Genomic DNA, 15,996 nt, shown 5'->3' on the forward strand with positions numbered 1-15,996 from the left:
GGAAGCGGCAGGGACAGGCTACTATAAATGCCAGAGGAAACACCACAGAAGCGCTTCACAGGAGGGCTCCCAAGCACTGAGGATGTCACCTAGACAGGGGACAAAACGTTTGCAATAAAAATATCCAGCTTTGGCAAACAGAACCACAACAACAAGCACCCGAGCTACAAATCTTCACCCAAACTTTGATTACCAAAAGACTAAATAGTGCTGTCATTACCCAATAGCAACTGCGATTACTTTTTTATCTGCATGTATTAGTCAAATTATCTACATAGAACAACACATCATGTCCTGGAACACACTTCCCTCGAAAAGGATTGGAGTCTGGGTCACTGAATGTATTCAAGGCTAAGTTAGCTTAATATTATGTCAAGAGTTATTGGATGCAGACAGGAAAGTGGTATTTGGGTCACAATTAGATCAGCCATGACACTGATTGGAGGAGTAGGCCCAGGGGGCTGAACGAATCGTCTGCTCCTTGTGTCTTATGTCACCCTACTTTTGAATTTTGAAAATGAGGAGGAGAAAAACCTTCATGTACCCCTAAATATTAAGATCTGATTTGCTGCTTGTTGTGAAAAGACATGGGGACGTTGTTCTGTAAAGTGTTAGTTATATATTCATTACATTTAATTGTAAACAAATAGTAGATATGAACTGGTGACTTAAGCCTGAGACAGAATAAAGCGGTTGTGGGGTTAGGTGCATGCTTCCATGTATATAACTAAATATAAAATGTGTGAAGATTGACTCCAATTCTACCCTTCACTTACTGGCTTTTTGGAGCATTACACGAGAAATAAGTGAACAGTTGAAACTGAAAGAAAACTACTGCTTTGTATTTATCTAACCTATACTGTCTTGCAATTTCTGCAAGGACCTCTTATGAATTAATCACTGGCTATTTAAATATTCAAGAGACTTGCTGCATCACATGAAAAAATATCATTGCATTAGGGGAGATATACTTTACTTTCTTTATTCAGAGAACTATTTAAATAATTACCACAAAACCAGTAAAAGTCTCTCCAAACTACTCCAATGCTTCCTTGTACGTAGTCTAAAGCAGTACTGACAACAGGCTCATTCCATCATAGAGCTGCGTCCACAGCTCACAATTACATGAGCAACCCATAGTGCCAAAGCGAGCAAAATTTTAATGTTACAACCATACACCATTTCCTAAAATAAAATTAATGTCAACATATTGATTATTGCCTTTAATTCAACCAATTTCCTCTTCCTTCCCTCCCAAGAGGAGCAAACCACCTACCTGCGCAGAACTCTGAGCCCGGAACTTTATCAAGCTTGAGGAATGCTGCCTCCATAGCCTGACTAAAGGAATTTTGAAAACTTGGTACAGGTACACGGTCTGAAATGTCACTTTCTCCATCACTATCTGCTGCAGGTGGAGGCATCAAACTGGTTTCTGCTGTCAAAACAATTTAAATCAGTACTCCAACCTCCCTATGTGAAAATCATCATTAACACAATTACAGTCTTGTTAAATGTTTCTATACTTTAGAAAATATCACCTTTTCTTGGAGTTACTTTGGGCCACACTTCTGCCTTAGCCTTCCCATCCCTCAACATCTGTAAGGAAAAATATACCAAGTACCGGTATTTAAAACGTTTGTCGAAAAACATTATGTCATAGGACTGAGAAAAAATAGATACCAAACCAGAGGAGGAGAGATTAGGTAATGTGACGAAAAACCTGAGATGAGTTTTAAAGAGGATCTAGACTAAAGATGGAGATAGAGCAGCAGGGTGTAGGGAAGAAATGCACAACATGACAGAAGACCATGGATATTGGGGAAATTGTAGAGTAGAAGGCTGGAGATAGGGAAGATTGAGACTATTTGGGATTTAAATACAAAAGGAAGTTAAATTTGTATCAGGTGCCAAACGTAGCTAAGCTATGGCTTGTGGAATGCAGAAGAGAGGTACGGCAGTTCAGAGAGAGTCTAGATGTGACAAAGGGTTTCAGCAACTGAGTTGACATCAGATTGATGATGATGAAAGTAAATAGTAGGACAGAAATTTAGCTTTTCTAGAATGGTTACCCGGAGGAAACCACAACTCAACCAAGCCTAGGTGACTGACAAGCTAAAAACACAGACAGAGGAGTCAAAAAGAGATGTGGGGAAGTAGAAGAGATTTCCTCAAAGCATTTAATTCCAATGAAACAATTAAATTTCATCAAGTTATTTTTTTCATAAAAACTACACAAGATGATTCATAGAATTCAGAGTTGGATGAATCTAGTCAACACGAGTTTTAAAAAATGCGACCTAACAGATTACAAATTTGTGGCTGGAGTATAATGTTCCTTTTCTTTAATTCTCCATACTGTATATAAGTATTTCTCTTAACCCCCTCAAAATAAGCACCCTGTTCCCAAATTCCAGGTAGTTAGAGGCCTTTAATCCTCAGACCTCTACTTCCATTTCTTGAGAAACCAGTAAGGTACACAACTTGAAACCAAGCATTATCCTAATTTTAATCTTGGTTGGTAAAAGTAACTTGTGCACAATTTTGTATTCAAAACCTGCTCATACCAGAAGTGCATATTTATGCCAGAGAGTACGTTATCCATTTTCACCTCAATTGAAATTACCTGAGCAAATGAAGGAAAGCATGCATCATCTTCCAAGCTGCCAACACACGGAGGAGGATTCCCTGGACTAAAAGCAAGGACGGATTGATTCAATGCTGATTCTACAGAAAGAATTAACAAGTGATTCAGAAGCATTCACTTTGTGCAGTTCCAACGTTCCCAGCTAGGTCAAAACATTACAAAACTAAAGAGATTACAAGACAGGACATATGACAGATGCCTCGTCCCAGTAACCATATCATTCATACCAGGACAAAACGTTAAGTCCAGGAATTTTGCTGAACCCCAGATTTCAGTTTCTGCTTCATTTAACGTCTTACGTAGAACAGACTGAATCACAATAGCTAGCTATTCATCAGCCGGAGGTAAAACTTCCCCAAACCTAGGAGCTGAAAGCTGTGAAGCAAGCACAGATAATACTTCTTATCAGATTGATTAGGTGTTACACCCGTGGAACAGTGGGACTTGAACGTGGGCCCCCTGGCTCAGAGGTAGAGACAATACCACTGCACCACTAGAGGCCTTTGTAAGAAAACACTACATAAGGATTATGTAAAATTCAGCTGTGAATTTGTTATTCAATTATCAAGGTTTCACAAGCAGCACCACAATATAGACATTTTTCTTTAAATCCCCACGCCTTCTTTTCAATTAAAGACAATTAGCATTTTGTTGCCTCGAAGATAAACACTGCAAAACTAGGCTGAAACTAAAAGTTTAAAATTCCAATTTACTCAGCAGCCTCATTCAACTCAGACCTAAAATGGTAGCATGACCACCAATATTTCAGTGAAGTACAATACTAAATGCAAAATCTACAAGTCATTTCAATTTTGGAAAACTAACCAATTACAGAACTTGTTGGCTCATGTCTAAAGAAGAGTTGCACAACATGAAGCATCCATTGTTAAAGTCTTCTTTTAAAAGTAGGACACATAACCCCCCCTGCTGAGAAAATGTGCAATAAGGTGACACCATTTCACATGGTGTTAGTGCATCTACAGCAAATTTTTTTTTATAACCCATAGGTGTGGTTACAGAATTTCAAGTGATGAATTAATTACACAAAAATATAAATTAACAAGTTTGCAATGTATTAACATTTAAAATTGCTGTTATCCAGATATCAAAGGCAGCCACGGATATATTACAAGTAATTAACAATATCAACTTATCCAGAAATAATAACCTTACTTTTTGAAAGATATATTCCCTTTACCCTTGGAACACTTCAAGCTCATAACTTCATGCAAGAGACTAAATAAATGAATCTATTATTGCTGCTGCAGCTATCAGATGAAACGTTTGCTAAACCCCATTATTTATGTCATGCTGTGTCACAGTATGTATTGAGTTCAAATGTGTTGAGGTTAATGGTCCACAGTAAAATGTTTTTTAAAATCCACATTCCAGAGTTTAGAGTGTGAAAGGAAGCCTATTCCAAGCAATTATGTGCAATATATAGGGAACAACTTAATCAGTTGATTTTAATATTCATTCATGGGACATAGACAAAGCTGGCTAGGCCAGCATTTATTGCTCAACCCTAATTGCCTATTAAGCAGTTAAGAGTCAACCACATTCTGTGGATCCAGGGTTACATGTAGGCCAGACCAAGTAAGGACAACAGTTTCCATCCCTAAATAAAATTAGTGAACCAGATGGGTTTTTCCTGACAATCAACAATGGTTTTATCATAAGACTCTTGATTCAAGATTTTGGTGGCTCAGTGGTTAGCACTGCTGCCTCAAAACATCAGCGTCCCAGGGTCGATTCCAGCCTCGGGGAACTGTGGGTGGAGTTTGCACGTTCTCCTAGCCTCTGCGTGGGTTTCCTCCCACAGTCCAAAGATGTGCCGGTCAGGTGAATTGGTCATGCTAAATTGCCCATAGTGTTAGGTGCATTAGTTAGTGGGTTACTCTTCAGAGGGTCAGTGTGGACAGGTTGGACCGAAAGACCTGTTTCCACACTGTAGGGAATCTAATCCAGTCTTTAGTGAATTTGAACTTGACCTGCCATGATGGGTGTTGCAAAATTGGGTACAGTAATTGCAGACTGGGAGCAAGTTAAAATTTGGTATTTGTAAAATTGTCAATTGGGGGGGGGAAGCATTGCATGGTCCCTTTAAAAAATGCAAACACACCAAAAGCCTGAAATGAAGCGTGTATCAAAAGGCTGTACAGTCAACAGGCCAGGAGAAAGTGAGGTCTGCAGATGCTGAGTTGAAAAATGTGGTGCTGGAAAAACACAGCAGGCCAGGCAACATCCGAGGAGCAGGAGAATCGACTTTTCGGGCATAAGCCCTTCTTCAGCTAACAGGCCAAGCAGGTTTTTTTTTAACCAAGACAACAGGTTTTTGAATTTAGCCAATTTGAACCAGGTACTTAAGATATCAAAAATCTATTAAATTTAAATCTGATAGTTTTGACAACACAAGACCATGAATATTTCATAAAGGGTACAAAAGAAGGGGGCAGTTGGACAAAGACCTCAGTTAACTTTCATCCATCAAAGCTCTATCAGTCATCTATGTTAGAGAAAGTACCATCTAAATAATAAACGGTAACAATGATGGAAAAGGCATTCCTGGCAGGAGAATCGACAGAAGGCACAAAACATTCTGGAAGATAGATAACCTGGCTGTTACCTCATAACTAAACTCCACTTTTGTATCTTGCTTTATTCAGGAATAGTTAGTAGTTAGAAGGGATTTGTTCAGTTTGTTAATAGTTTAGTTAATTTGTTCACTTAGATAAATTGTTACTTGTTGATTTTAGAGTGAGTGATAGGGCTTTATTTTTACTTAACCATTCAAAGTTGCTGAAAAAACAGGTTATACCACTTTTCACATTCTTTTTACAGATTAGAGGGTGAAGTGCTCCTCTTTGGGTGTTGCGGTTTTAGTTCAGACGGGTGTCAACCTCTTCATTATTGAATTCAAGCTTCACCTGCCACGGTGGGATTCTAACCCAGGTTCCCAGAACATTAACAGAAATTGCTGGAATATTCAGGTTTGGCAGCAGCTGAGCACACAATCATATCAGACTCCAAATGTTAATTGTTTCTCTTCACAACTGAAACAGTATTACCATTTGGAGTTGGACCTATTTCTCTTTCCACAGATAGTGCCAGACCTGCCCAGCTTTGTTTTCAGTTCTAATGGGCTGACAATGACAACCAGGCTAGAGGAGTCCAGGCCAAGAGAGACAGCCTCAGATTAAGCAGGCCATCTAGATCTGAGGTATGGAAGAATTTCTTCACCTGGAGGGGAGTGAATCCTTATGATTCTTTATCCTAGAAAGCTGTGGAAGTTCAATCATGAAGTACATTCAAGAAAGAGATAGATAAATATCTATAAACCTATGACATCAGGAATCAGGGGGAATTAATAGCAGAGGAAAACAGCAGAGGTAGATGGTTAGCAATGATCTCAAATGGTGGAGCAGGCTCATGTTGGCTGATTGCCCTAAATTCCTACGATGTAGGACCAAAGGAAATGGTGCCGAGTAAGAAACAAAAGATGAGTCCGAGATGTAAATGGGTTAAATAAAATAATTTCCAACAGTTGACTGAAAATATAGGGACATATGTTATCATGTGGAATTCAATGTTGAGCCCAGATGCTGTTAAATGTCTCATTAACAATTAGTTCCATTTTTAATTTTGAAGTGAGCTTCGTTGACCACTGTAGGAGATATGCACAAAGATTAGAGTAGAAATGAGGCGATTGCAAGTTCATAATCAGTCTCTCAGGCTAAAGGTGGGCCACAAAATATTCAGTGAATTTGCTTGGAGCCTTATATCTGAGGAGACCACAATGAGCAGCAAAAACAGTATACTGAACTGAAAATAGGTGTACTCTGACGACAATCCTCACCTTCTCAAGTAAGGAATGGGACCAAATGGTTTATGCTACAGAGCCAACATGGATTTGATGGGTCAGTCAAATAGCCTCCAGAATAGCAACCATCTTTTCACTGGACATTTTAGAGCCTTTGTTTCAAAACTGATTTCAAAAGATCTTGATCTTAACTACTTCCCCATTTCTTCTGGACACCAACTCTTGGTGTTACGCTTCCTTCGGACCTATCTTCTTGTTTCATTGCCACCCCTTTTGCTTTGCATCGTCCCTTTTAGGAGAAAGTGAGGACTGCAGATGCTGGAGATCAGAGCTGAAAAATGTGTTGCTGGAAAAGCGCAGCAGGTCAGGCAGCATCCAAGGAGCAGGAGAATCACGTTAAACTTCCCACCCCATATCATTGCCAGCACTAACAATACCTGACTACTTACAGTGCATGCCTATAATAAAGCCTGTAGGCTGTACTCGGCTGAAAAATCTTTTGCCTAATATGCTTAACCTTCCCATCAACCCTCCTTCCATGAAAGACACTTTTTGCCCATTGAGACACTGCTTCAGTTGCCGTCCAAACCATCACAACCTGGTGAACTACTTAACTCACCACTCAGTTGCCGAAACATCGATCGTCCCTTTATAATTGCATCTCTTTTCCCTTCAATCTTAGCAGATATTCCTTTTATTTGTTTTCTACAGTTGCGATATTCACTTGCTGAAAACTTCTGTCTTAAGCTTTTCTGGCTTGGAACATTTACTTTTATCTCTCTCCACAGATACAATCCAAACTTAAATGTTTTCAGTTAATCAACGTCGCAGATAAAGACAAATAGTTGTGCAATAAGAACCATGAAAGTCATTTAAAATTTGCATTAAACCATGAGCACTTTTTCACACCCAAGGAAAGCTTACACAATAGAAATAAAAGCATATTTTAAGCTGACATTCTACTGCAGTATTTAAAGTATTGCTTTGTTCCAAGTACTGATACAGTTAAGCAATGATCACCATGTCTGTCTATTCAGATGGGACTTGTAGAATATTCAGTATGGTTTTTGTGCTGTCTTGGATAACACTGCTCACTCAAATTACCAAGGTTATTTAAATGGTCATTCTTGTTAACAAATCTTACTCTACACAAAATTTGTACCATGTTTGCCTGCATGACACTAAATATAAAATAATTGTATAACTGGTTCAAGGAATATTCAAGGCACTAACAAAACAATATTTGCTACTCAGACTAAACTTTGATACAAATTTCGTACCTGCCAAAAAATTGGGGCTGCTGCCAAGGGTGGCACTGACTGAAAGACAACTTGAGGGTAGAGGGTCACCATCAGAACTGTTTGGGGAAACAATGCTTGGTAGAATTTCTAAAGAAGATCCACATGCTGGAAATTGCTGGAAATTTTCCAAGGCAATATGAACTTCTGGATCTAAAAGATATGAAAATGTATTAAAGAGCCAGTGAACAAAAGTTACATTTGAATTGAAAGATAAGTGGAGAGGAACAGATGGCTCACATTTGCCTTGCTTTTTATTTTCTTCCATTTCAATCTGACGCTCTCTTCGACGTTCATCTCGAGCTTTTTTTAAGCGAAGGCATCTCCTTCTGTTTAGATCCTCTATAAAGGAGAAACAACTTCAAACTTCAAAACACAAATCTTGATTCACAAGCTTGATTCACAAAGCAGGAACAAACCTGAAAAAGCTTCCAAAGTTTCCTTAGAAACCACAGGTGGCTTCAGAGCCAGCTCACAAATACCAAACTCGCAGGTAAGAGGTAGATGACACAAATAGCGGTGTCTACGGCGTACTTCCTGTGTAAAGAGATTCAAGCGCATCAATAAATGCATAACAGATTTATGTAACAACCAATTGATACGCCTTCTACTGACTGAACAGACAAATACTCCATATACAAGGAGCTTCAATCCATGATTTCTGCTAAAATCAGCCAAGTTCAGTTGGATCAAGATATTCCTGAACTTTTGGGTAAGAGACTGGGACAAAGGCATTACAAGGCGAAGGTTTGTCAAGGCATTTTGTTTTGACCTAAAATGGTAAGTGTTGGAAAATACCAAGCAATGCAGTACACCATTCATTAGAAGCTTACGCCTCTCAGCTAAAAAGGATGCCACAGTTCACTTGAGATATGTTCAGTCAATCTATTCAGGGATGTTATGACATCTGAAGAGCTGAACAGTAGACACTACCGCTGCACTACAAAGGGCCTCGAACACAATGAGAAAACTCTAACTACCAACTGACATCCATTAATTTGGAAAATTCAAATGGATAAGAGAGAATAGTTAGTCAGAATGACCTTCACATTAATTTGCCAACTCAATAATATTGTTTCACCAAGAGTGATGGCAATTACCCCTTCTATTCAAGCTGGAATGTGATCAGTTATTAAACTGCATTACTCCATACCATACAGTGCCACAGCAAGAATTTATCCATTAAATTCAAACAAATTCTGTACAGCTGGTGACTTCATGCCATGTATTGCAAATAGAACCTCAACTCTTTTCAATTTATTCTACCTGTTTATTAAGTGAAATACTGGAAAAGATTGGTGAGCAGGATGAGCTTTCTTCTACCTGACCTCTGCTGTTGGTAAGATTTTAGAGTCTATTAATTAAGGATAGATTGCAGAGTACTTGCAAGTGCACACTAAAATAGGGCTGAGTCAGCAGAGCTTCAAGAGAAGGGGAAGTCTGACAAATCTTAACGGATTCTGTGAGATGGTAAGGAGCAAGCTAGATAAAAGGACATGATCTATTTGGATTTCCAGAAGGCATTTGGCAAGGTACTGCATGGGAAGCTAGATAAGAAAAAAAATAGCCCATAGCATTAGGGGCAAAGTACTGACAAGATTGGCTGACTGGCCAAAGGCTGAATGGAATAAACAATTCTTTTTCAGGATGGCAGCCAGTGACTAGTAGAATTCAACAGGGTCAGTGTTGGAACCACAACTATTCACACTATACTTTAATGATCTAGACGAAGGACCTGAGGGTATTTTGCTACGTTTGCAGATGACAAAGATAGGTAAGGCGGCAGATAGTGATGAAGTGAACAGGCTGCAGAAGGACTTTGACAAAGTGGGAGTGGGAAAGAAAGTTGCAGATGGAATACAAGGTGAGAAAGTGAGGTTATGCATTTCAGTACAAAGAGGCAGCATAGGCTATTAATTCAGTGAGGGGAAGGCTTTGGAAATCTGAAGCAAAAAGGGACATGGGAGTCCTAATCAAGGATTCTCAAGGTTAAAATGCAGGTTCAGTTGACAATTAGGAAGGTAAATGTAATGTTAATACTCACTTCAAGAGGTTTAGAATACAAGGCAGGGATGTACTGCTCAGGCTGTTTAAGGCCATGGTCAGACATTTGGAATATTGCAAGCAGTTTTGGGCCTGTATCAAAGGATGGATGTGCTGGCACTGGAGGAGATCCAGAGGAGGTTAACAAGAATAATCCCAGGAACGAAGGGCTTGTCAGGAGCAGCAGTTGACATCTCCGGTTCTGTACTTGGAGGTTAGAAGGATGAGGCACCTGGGCCGTGTGGATGTGGAGATGTTTCCACTTGAAGAGACTTGGACCCAAGGGAACAGCCTCAGAGTGAAGGGATGACCCTTGAGAACTGAGGAGGAATTTCTTCAGCCTGAGTGTGGTGAATCTTTGTAACTCATTGCCTGGTAAGGCTATGGAGGCCAGGTCAGAGTACATTTAAGACAGCGATGAATTGGGGAGTTCCTTATTGGCAAGGAAACAAGGGTTACAGGGAGAAGGCAGGAGAAATATAAGCCACAATCAAATGGTGGAGCAGACTTGATGGGCCAAACGACTTAATTCTGCTCCTATATTTTATCGTCTTTCACATATTTAGATAGTACTACTGAATGACACAGTAATAGAAAAGAATAAAAATCAAGCTTTAACGTGAAAGCCCAAGGTCTACTGAATTCTAGATAAAACCATTCCAAAGTAAGTATCGCAACAAGCATTACAGAACCAATTTCCAAGGTCATAGTCAATGTTTAACTTTCTAAGTATTAAATTCACTCAATCTGGTCATTATAGGCAAGGTAAGCATTTACTGTAAAGCTATGCAATTTGCCTTCAAGATGCTGAGCCATCTTAAACCACTGCAGTCAAAGTGAAGGCAATCAGTGCTATTAGGGAGCACACTCCAGGAATTTGACCTTGTGCCAGTAAAAGAATGGCAATATATTTCACATCAGGATGGTGTAGGGCTTGGGAACTGAATTTACAGGCAGTGATGTTCCCTTGTGCCAGTAACCCTTAACTTCACGATAGTGGAGGTCACAGGCTTGGAGATACGGTTGAAGCCTTGGCCAGATATTGTTATGTATTTTGTATGTGGCAAAAACAGCAGTGCTGCAGGGAGTAACTGTTAAGGATTTTTATGGGACGTCAATCATGGGGGCTGCTTTATCCTGGCTGATGTTGAGCCTCATGTTCTTAGAGCAGCATTCAGACAAGTAGCAAGTATTTCATTACACTTCCAAACTGTGCCATTCACATAATAGTAATTAAGTTATGCAATGGGATATAGTAAACAATGTCATGTCACTGCCTGTATTCAAGACTACTGGATGCCAACGTTGAAAGAATGCTACAAAAGTGAAGACCGCCATGAGAACAAAATGTTCAAATTAATAAAATAAAATGCAAGTTACTCTACCTCAGTCATTGAATGTCCAACAATCTCCACCACTGTTGCAGTGATCTTCTCAGGACACTTTTCCAGACTACCATACTCCCTCACCAGACATCGCACATTAACTGGGCTCAAAAACATATATTGCCCATCCTCAGCTGAAAAAAAGAATGAATTAGTCTTGCAGAAACAAAATAAAGCCAGAACTTAAATATTAAGATTTCAGATTAGTTCAACAACTCAGTCATGTTTATAAGATAATTTAAATAGCTGTTTCTTTTCTTTAAGGACAAACACCAGGATTTACTTGATACCATTTAAGTAGAAGGCTCACCTTGGTAATAATAATAGTAGGTTGTTTCTGAGCTTGGTCTAGCAGCCTCAATTGAAGGCCCATTTTCAGGTTCGCCACAATTAGTCCCATGAGCTCCTTCAGTTTTGTCACTGCTGATTGATTCAGGAACAGCAGTTGGCTCATCCACTTCAGTGCACGCTGGAGCAAAGGTCTTCTCTTGAGATTCATCAATAATTTCATCAAATGCAGATGAATAAGCCAATACATGCTAATAGGAAATATTCAGACCAGGTCAGATTAGATTTAAACATATATATTTACACAACCAACAGATTAAAAATCACAAAAACATCAATATTCAGTGCTAAATGAGCAAAAATTGCATTACAAAAACCAAGCCATTATCTTTAGTCACTGCCACCAATTCAGTTGTGCAATCCCTGACTTGCTGGCAACTGAGACTACCAGGTAGCAGTCCAAACATCATAACTGATTCATAAACTTCCCACCCCATATCATTGCCAGCACTAACAATACCTGACTACTTACAGTGCATGCCTATAATAAAGCCTGTAGGCTATACTGGGCTGAAGAATGTTTTGCCTAATATGCCTACCCTTCCCATCAGCCCTCCTTCCACGAAAGACACTTTTTGCCCGTTGAGACACTGCTTCAGTTGCCATCCAAACCATCACAACCTGGTGAACTACTTAACTCACCACTCAGTTGCCCTTGATCATGTTGCCACATGTTGCTGAAAGTCCCATTATACTTTCCAGCAAAAAAATTGCCATGCTAAACATAGCATGGTGATCCCCTGGATGCTAAATAGTCGAGTGATTAGCAACACTTACATTAAATTTTAATTGTTTTCAAAAACCGCCATGAACACAAATTAAAATCACCCTGCAATATTGGTACTAACTTGGTTCTTGCCATATATTATGGTATTCTCTGCAGGTGCTGTTGAATCAGCAATGGTCAATTCCTCAAGTTTAGACACTGCTCCAGGAACATCCTTCCCTGGAGTAGGACAGCCCAGCAACTCTTGCTCTCGAAACTGCAATTTCAAAATCCAATAAGTTCAGCTTGAAATGGGAATATAATAATTGCACTACAGATTCAGGCTAGTAATACTTGCTAGGAGAACTGGTTAATAAACAAACATTTAACATAAGCTCCAGTTACATGTTCAGGTAGCAAGATTAAGACAGGATAATCACCATAATCTCACTTCTATCATTTGAACCAACTTAAGTGTGAAGATGCAAGAAAACGGTGGGAGAAAACTGCAAAAAGAAACAGCCAACATTCCTCAAGTTACTGCATCAGTTCCTTTGTAATTTCAGGTCAAAAATCAGTGTTTTTAGAACCCACATATATAACTACAGGCTGATTTTTCAGTATATTCCAGTCACCCAAGAAAATCAGAAGGACTGGGAAGACTAGTCATCTAAGGCCTTCAAACTTTAGAAATTTAGCAAAAAGCAAGGATTCTCTATCATTTTTAGATGAGCAAACCAAAATCAAGTTTTACTTCTGCCTGGCTCTTTACTTCTACAATAGATCATAATTCAATCTGCCGAGGTACAGGCCCCACATTTAACTCTAGTATTCTGCAGAAATAATTACACCTTTGGTATATCTAATTTCTCTCATGCCTGATCTAACAAAATTAAAAGACCATGAATCATTGCCAGTAACAGCACAAAGTTAGCACTGACCGTGTGTCGTCAAATAGAGCCAGTCACCTAAACAATACTACCAACACAAAAATGGTCAAAGGCAAAATCAGGGTATTACGTCTTGTAGTGTCATAGTCCAAATATGATACTTGTCTTCAAGAGTGACAAGAACATTAGAACAGATGCAATCCAGACATTGGTCTCATACTAAAATATGTACCAACAGTAATTTATCATTTGATTTGATAAGCTTTCATTGACAAAAAATTCTTAATTTTTATTCCTGTTGCAGTCAGATAACATTCAGGGCCCTTCTACACATGCACAAAACAGGACAGCCTGTTAATGCTAGTTTATCATACCTTGAGCTCCTGCATTGCTGCTTCAATAAAGCAGGCTTCAGGTGTGTCTTTCTCCTCTTCATACTGTCTCAACAAGGCTGCTCGCTCTTTATCTATCACGTGCTGCAAAACCTGCTGTGTTGTCGCCAGAAGCAGCTTTGAATAACGGCTGTATTCTTCATCTACTGAAGTATTCAAATTAAATGTTACCATGTGCATAGCAGGGAGACTAAAACAATGTCAAATTCATTGAAAATGAAATGTTATTTTGTTTATTGCAACACAAGTTGGTTAGATGCAACAACTGGGCTTGGATGTAAAGTAAACTCAAAGTTACATCAATTCATCAACTTAAAATTAGAGCCTCCAGCTGGACAATTTAGACAGGCAACAAGTCGCTGAAAATCTAATTGTGACACTGTGAGATACAGAGGAATGGTGATAATTCTCCGTGGTTTCAAACATATTTGTAAGTTTATGGCACAGGAGGTGGCTAGTGAGCTTACTGTCCACTAGCCAGCTCAAAAAGACCTATACCATCAAATTCAGATTCCAACTCTAAATCCACAGACCAATAGGTTACGCCACATTAAAAAACCTTAGACATGGTGGCTTTCAAGAGGAATTCTGCCCCTACCACCTTTTAATCAGAGTTCCAGACTTCAACACTGGATGAAAACAATAATTCAACTCCACTAATCCTTCCAATTTAAATTCTGATTACTATGCTCTGCTAAGAGAAAGTCTATCTACTTTCTATTCCAAATTATACACACTTTCACCCTCCTATTCCAAAGAAAGCAATTCTAGCCTACCTGCTCTTTCCTCAGAGCAAACACTGTGACAAAAACCTCTGTACCCGGTTGTGCAATCATTCTTGATGTGACTAGAACTCAATTAAAATTATTGCTTAAATAATGCTGATAGTTCTAGTATAATCTTCCTGCTCTTACTAGGCATGCCTCAAATAATGAAAATATTTGCAAACCTTTGTAACCACCTTCTTGATCTGTCCTGCTACCTTCAGAGATCTGGACATGGAATGAGAGACCCTCCCTTCATAATGTAACTTATCGTAGAATTCCTCACTTTCCCAAAATGGAGCGCCTCACTTCCCTGCACTGATCAACCAGTTCAATGATATGCCTGAAGTCTAAGATTCTCTTCTATACTATCTACCACACAGCCTCTTTTTCATATCATTGCAAACTTAGAATTGTACAGTACAGAAGAGGCCATTTGGCCCATCAGGTCTGCACTGACAACACTACTCTAAATCTACACTAGTACCACCTTCCTGAGTTTGATCCATAGCCTTGAATGTTGTGACATTCAATGCTCAGTATCTTTTCAAGGTTCTAAGGTTATCTATCTCAACTACCCTCCAAGGCAGTGCATTCCAGACTCCCAAACCAGCTGGCTAAACACCTCTTGCCTTTCACCTTAAAATTATATCCCCCCTTGTTATCGATCCTTCCAACTGATTTCTACGCACACTGTTCATGCCACTCAAATCTTATACACCTTTATCTGGTCCCCACTCAACCTCTTTTACTGAGGAAACCAACACAAGATTATCCAGCCTCTGTTCACTGAGGAAATCCTCCAATCCAGACAACATTCTGGTGAACCTCCTGTAGATCCCCTCCAATACACTCAATACTGCAGCAAACAGAATTGCACACAGTACTCCAGATACAGCTCAGCCGAAGTCCTATAACACCTCCAAATGTAATCTTCCTCCTCTTACAGCCTATGCCACAAATGATAAAAGTGTAATGTGTACCTTAACTACAATATTAACCTGAACTGACACCTTCAGGCAGCCTCATTTTGCAAAGCAAACCAGGACAGGACACAGTTAATGGCAGGGCCCTGGCAAGTGTTGATAAACAAAGACCAGGGATGCACGTACATAGTTCCTTGAAAGTGGAGTCTCAGTCAGACCTATCACAAACTGGTGCCATCCTTATTGCTGCCTCAAATAATTCATCCAAATTAGTCACCTCAGCTTTAAGAGCAGCAATTGAGGACATCTAGAGTCCAGAAGGGCAGAAGTAGAACATAGAACAATACGGCACAGAACAGGCCCTTCGGCCCACGATGTTGTGCCGAACATTTGTCCTAGCTTAAGCACCCATCCATGTACCTATCCACTTGCGACTTAAAGTTCGCCAATGATTCTGACTCTGCCACTCCCACAGACAGCGCATTCCATGCCCCCACCACTCTCTGGGTAAAGAATCTACCCCTGACATACCCCCATACCTTCCACCCTTCACCTTAAATTTTTGTCCCCTGGGGAAAAAGTTTCTGATTGTCTACTCTATCTATTCCCCTGATCATCTTATACACCTCTATCAAGTCACCCCTCATCCTTCTCCGTTCCAATGAGAAAAGGCCTAGCACGCTCAAACTATCCTCGTACGACCTATTCTCCATTCCAGGCAACATCCTGGTAAATCTTCGCGCCCTCTCCAAAGCTTCCACATCTTTCCTAAAGAGAGGC

General features: G+C 39.6%; 1 protein-coding gene across 5 annotated transcripts in view; it reads right to left on the reverse strand.

Moving 5' to 3' along the window:
• The window catches only part of rnf10 (ring finger protein 10), a 32,141-nt gene that overhangs the window by 1,819 nt on the left and 14,326 nt on the right, over positions 1–15,996 (reverse strand). The window contains exons 7-16 of one of the 5 annotated variants that reach the window (XM_043715953.1): positions 13,509–13,669; positions 12,387–12,521; positions 11,501–11,729; positions 11,191–11,324; positions 8,182–8,299; positions 8,003–8,104; positions 7,745–7,915; positions 2,624–2,724; positions 1,539–1,596; positions 1,277–1,432 (exon numbers count right to left, since the gene is read on the reverse strand). In XM_043715953.1, coding sequence (XP_043571888.1) covers positions 1,277–1,432; positions 1,539–1,596; positions 2,624–2,724; positions 7,745–7,915; positions 8,003–8,104; positions 8,182–8,299; positions 11,191–11,324; positions 11,501–11,729; positions 12,387–12,521; positions 13,509–13,669 — 1,365 coding nt within the window. Of the gene's footprint in view, positions 1–1,276; positions 1,436–1,538; positions 1,597–2,623; positions 2,725–7,744; positions 7,916–8,002; positions 8,105–8,181; positions 8,300–11,190; positions 11,325–11,500; positions 11,730–12,386; positions 12,522–13,508; positions 13,673–15,996 lie in introns of all 5 variants that reach the window. The other 4 variants (XM_043715950.1, XM_043715951.1, XM_043715949.1 and 1 more) reach the window with 4 other exon arrangements.

The sequence above is a fragment of the Chiloscyllium plagiosum genome, chromosome 25 (genome assembly GCF_004010195.1).
Source record: "Chiloscyllium plagiosum isolate BGI_BamShark_2017 chromosome 25, ASM401019v2, whole genome shotgun sequence".
Taxonomy (NCBI): Eukaryota; Metazoa; Chordata; class Chondrichthyes; order Orectolobiformes; family Hemiscylliidae; genus Chiloscyllium; species Chiloscyllium plagiosum.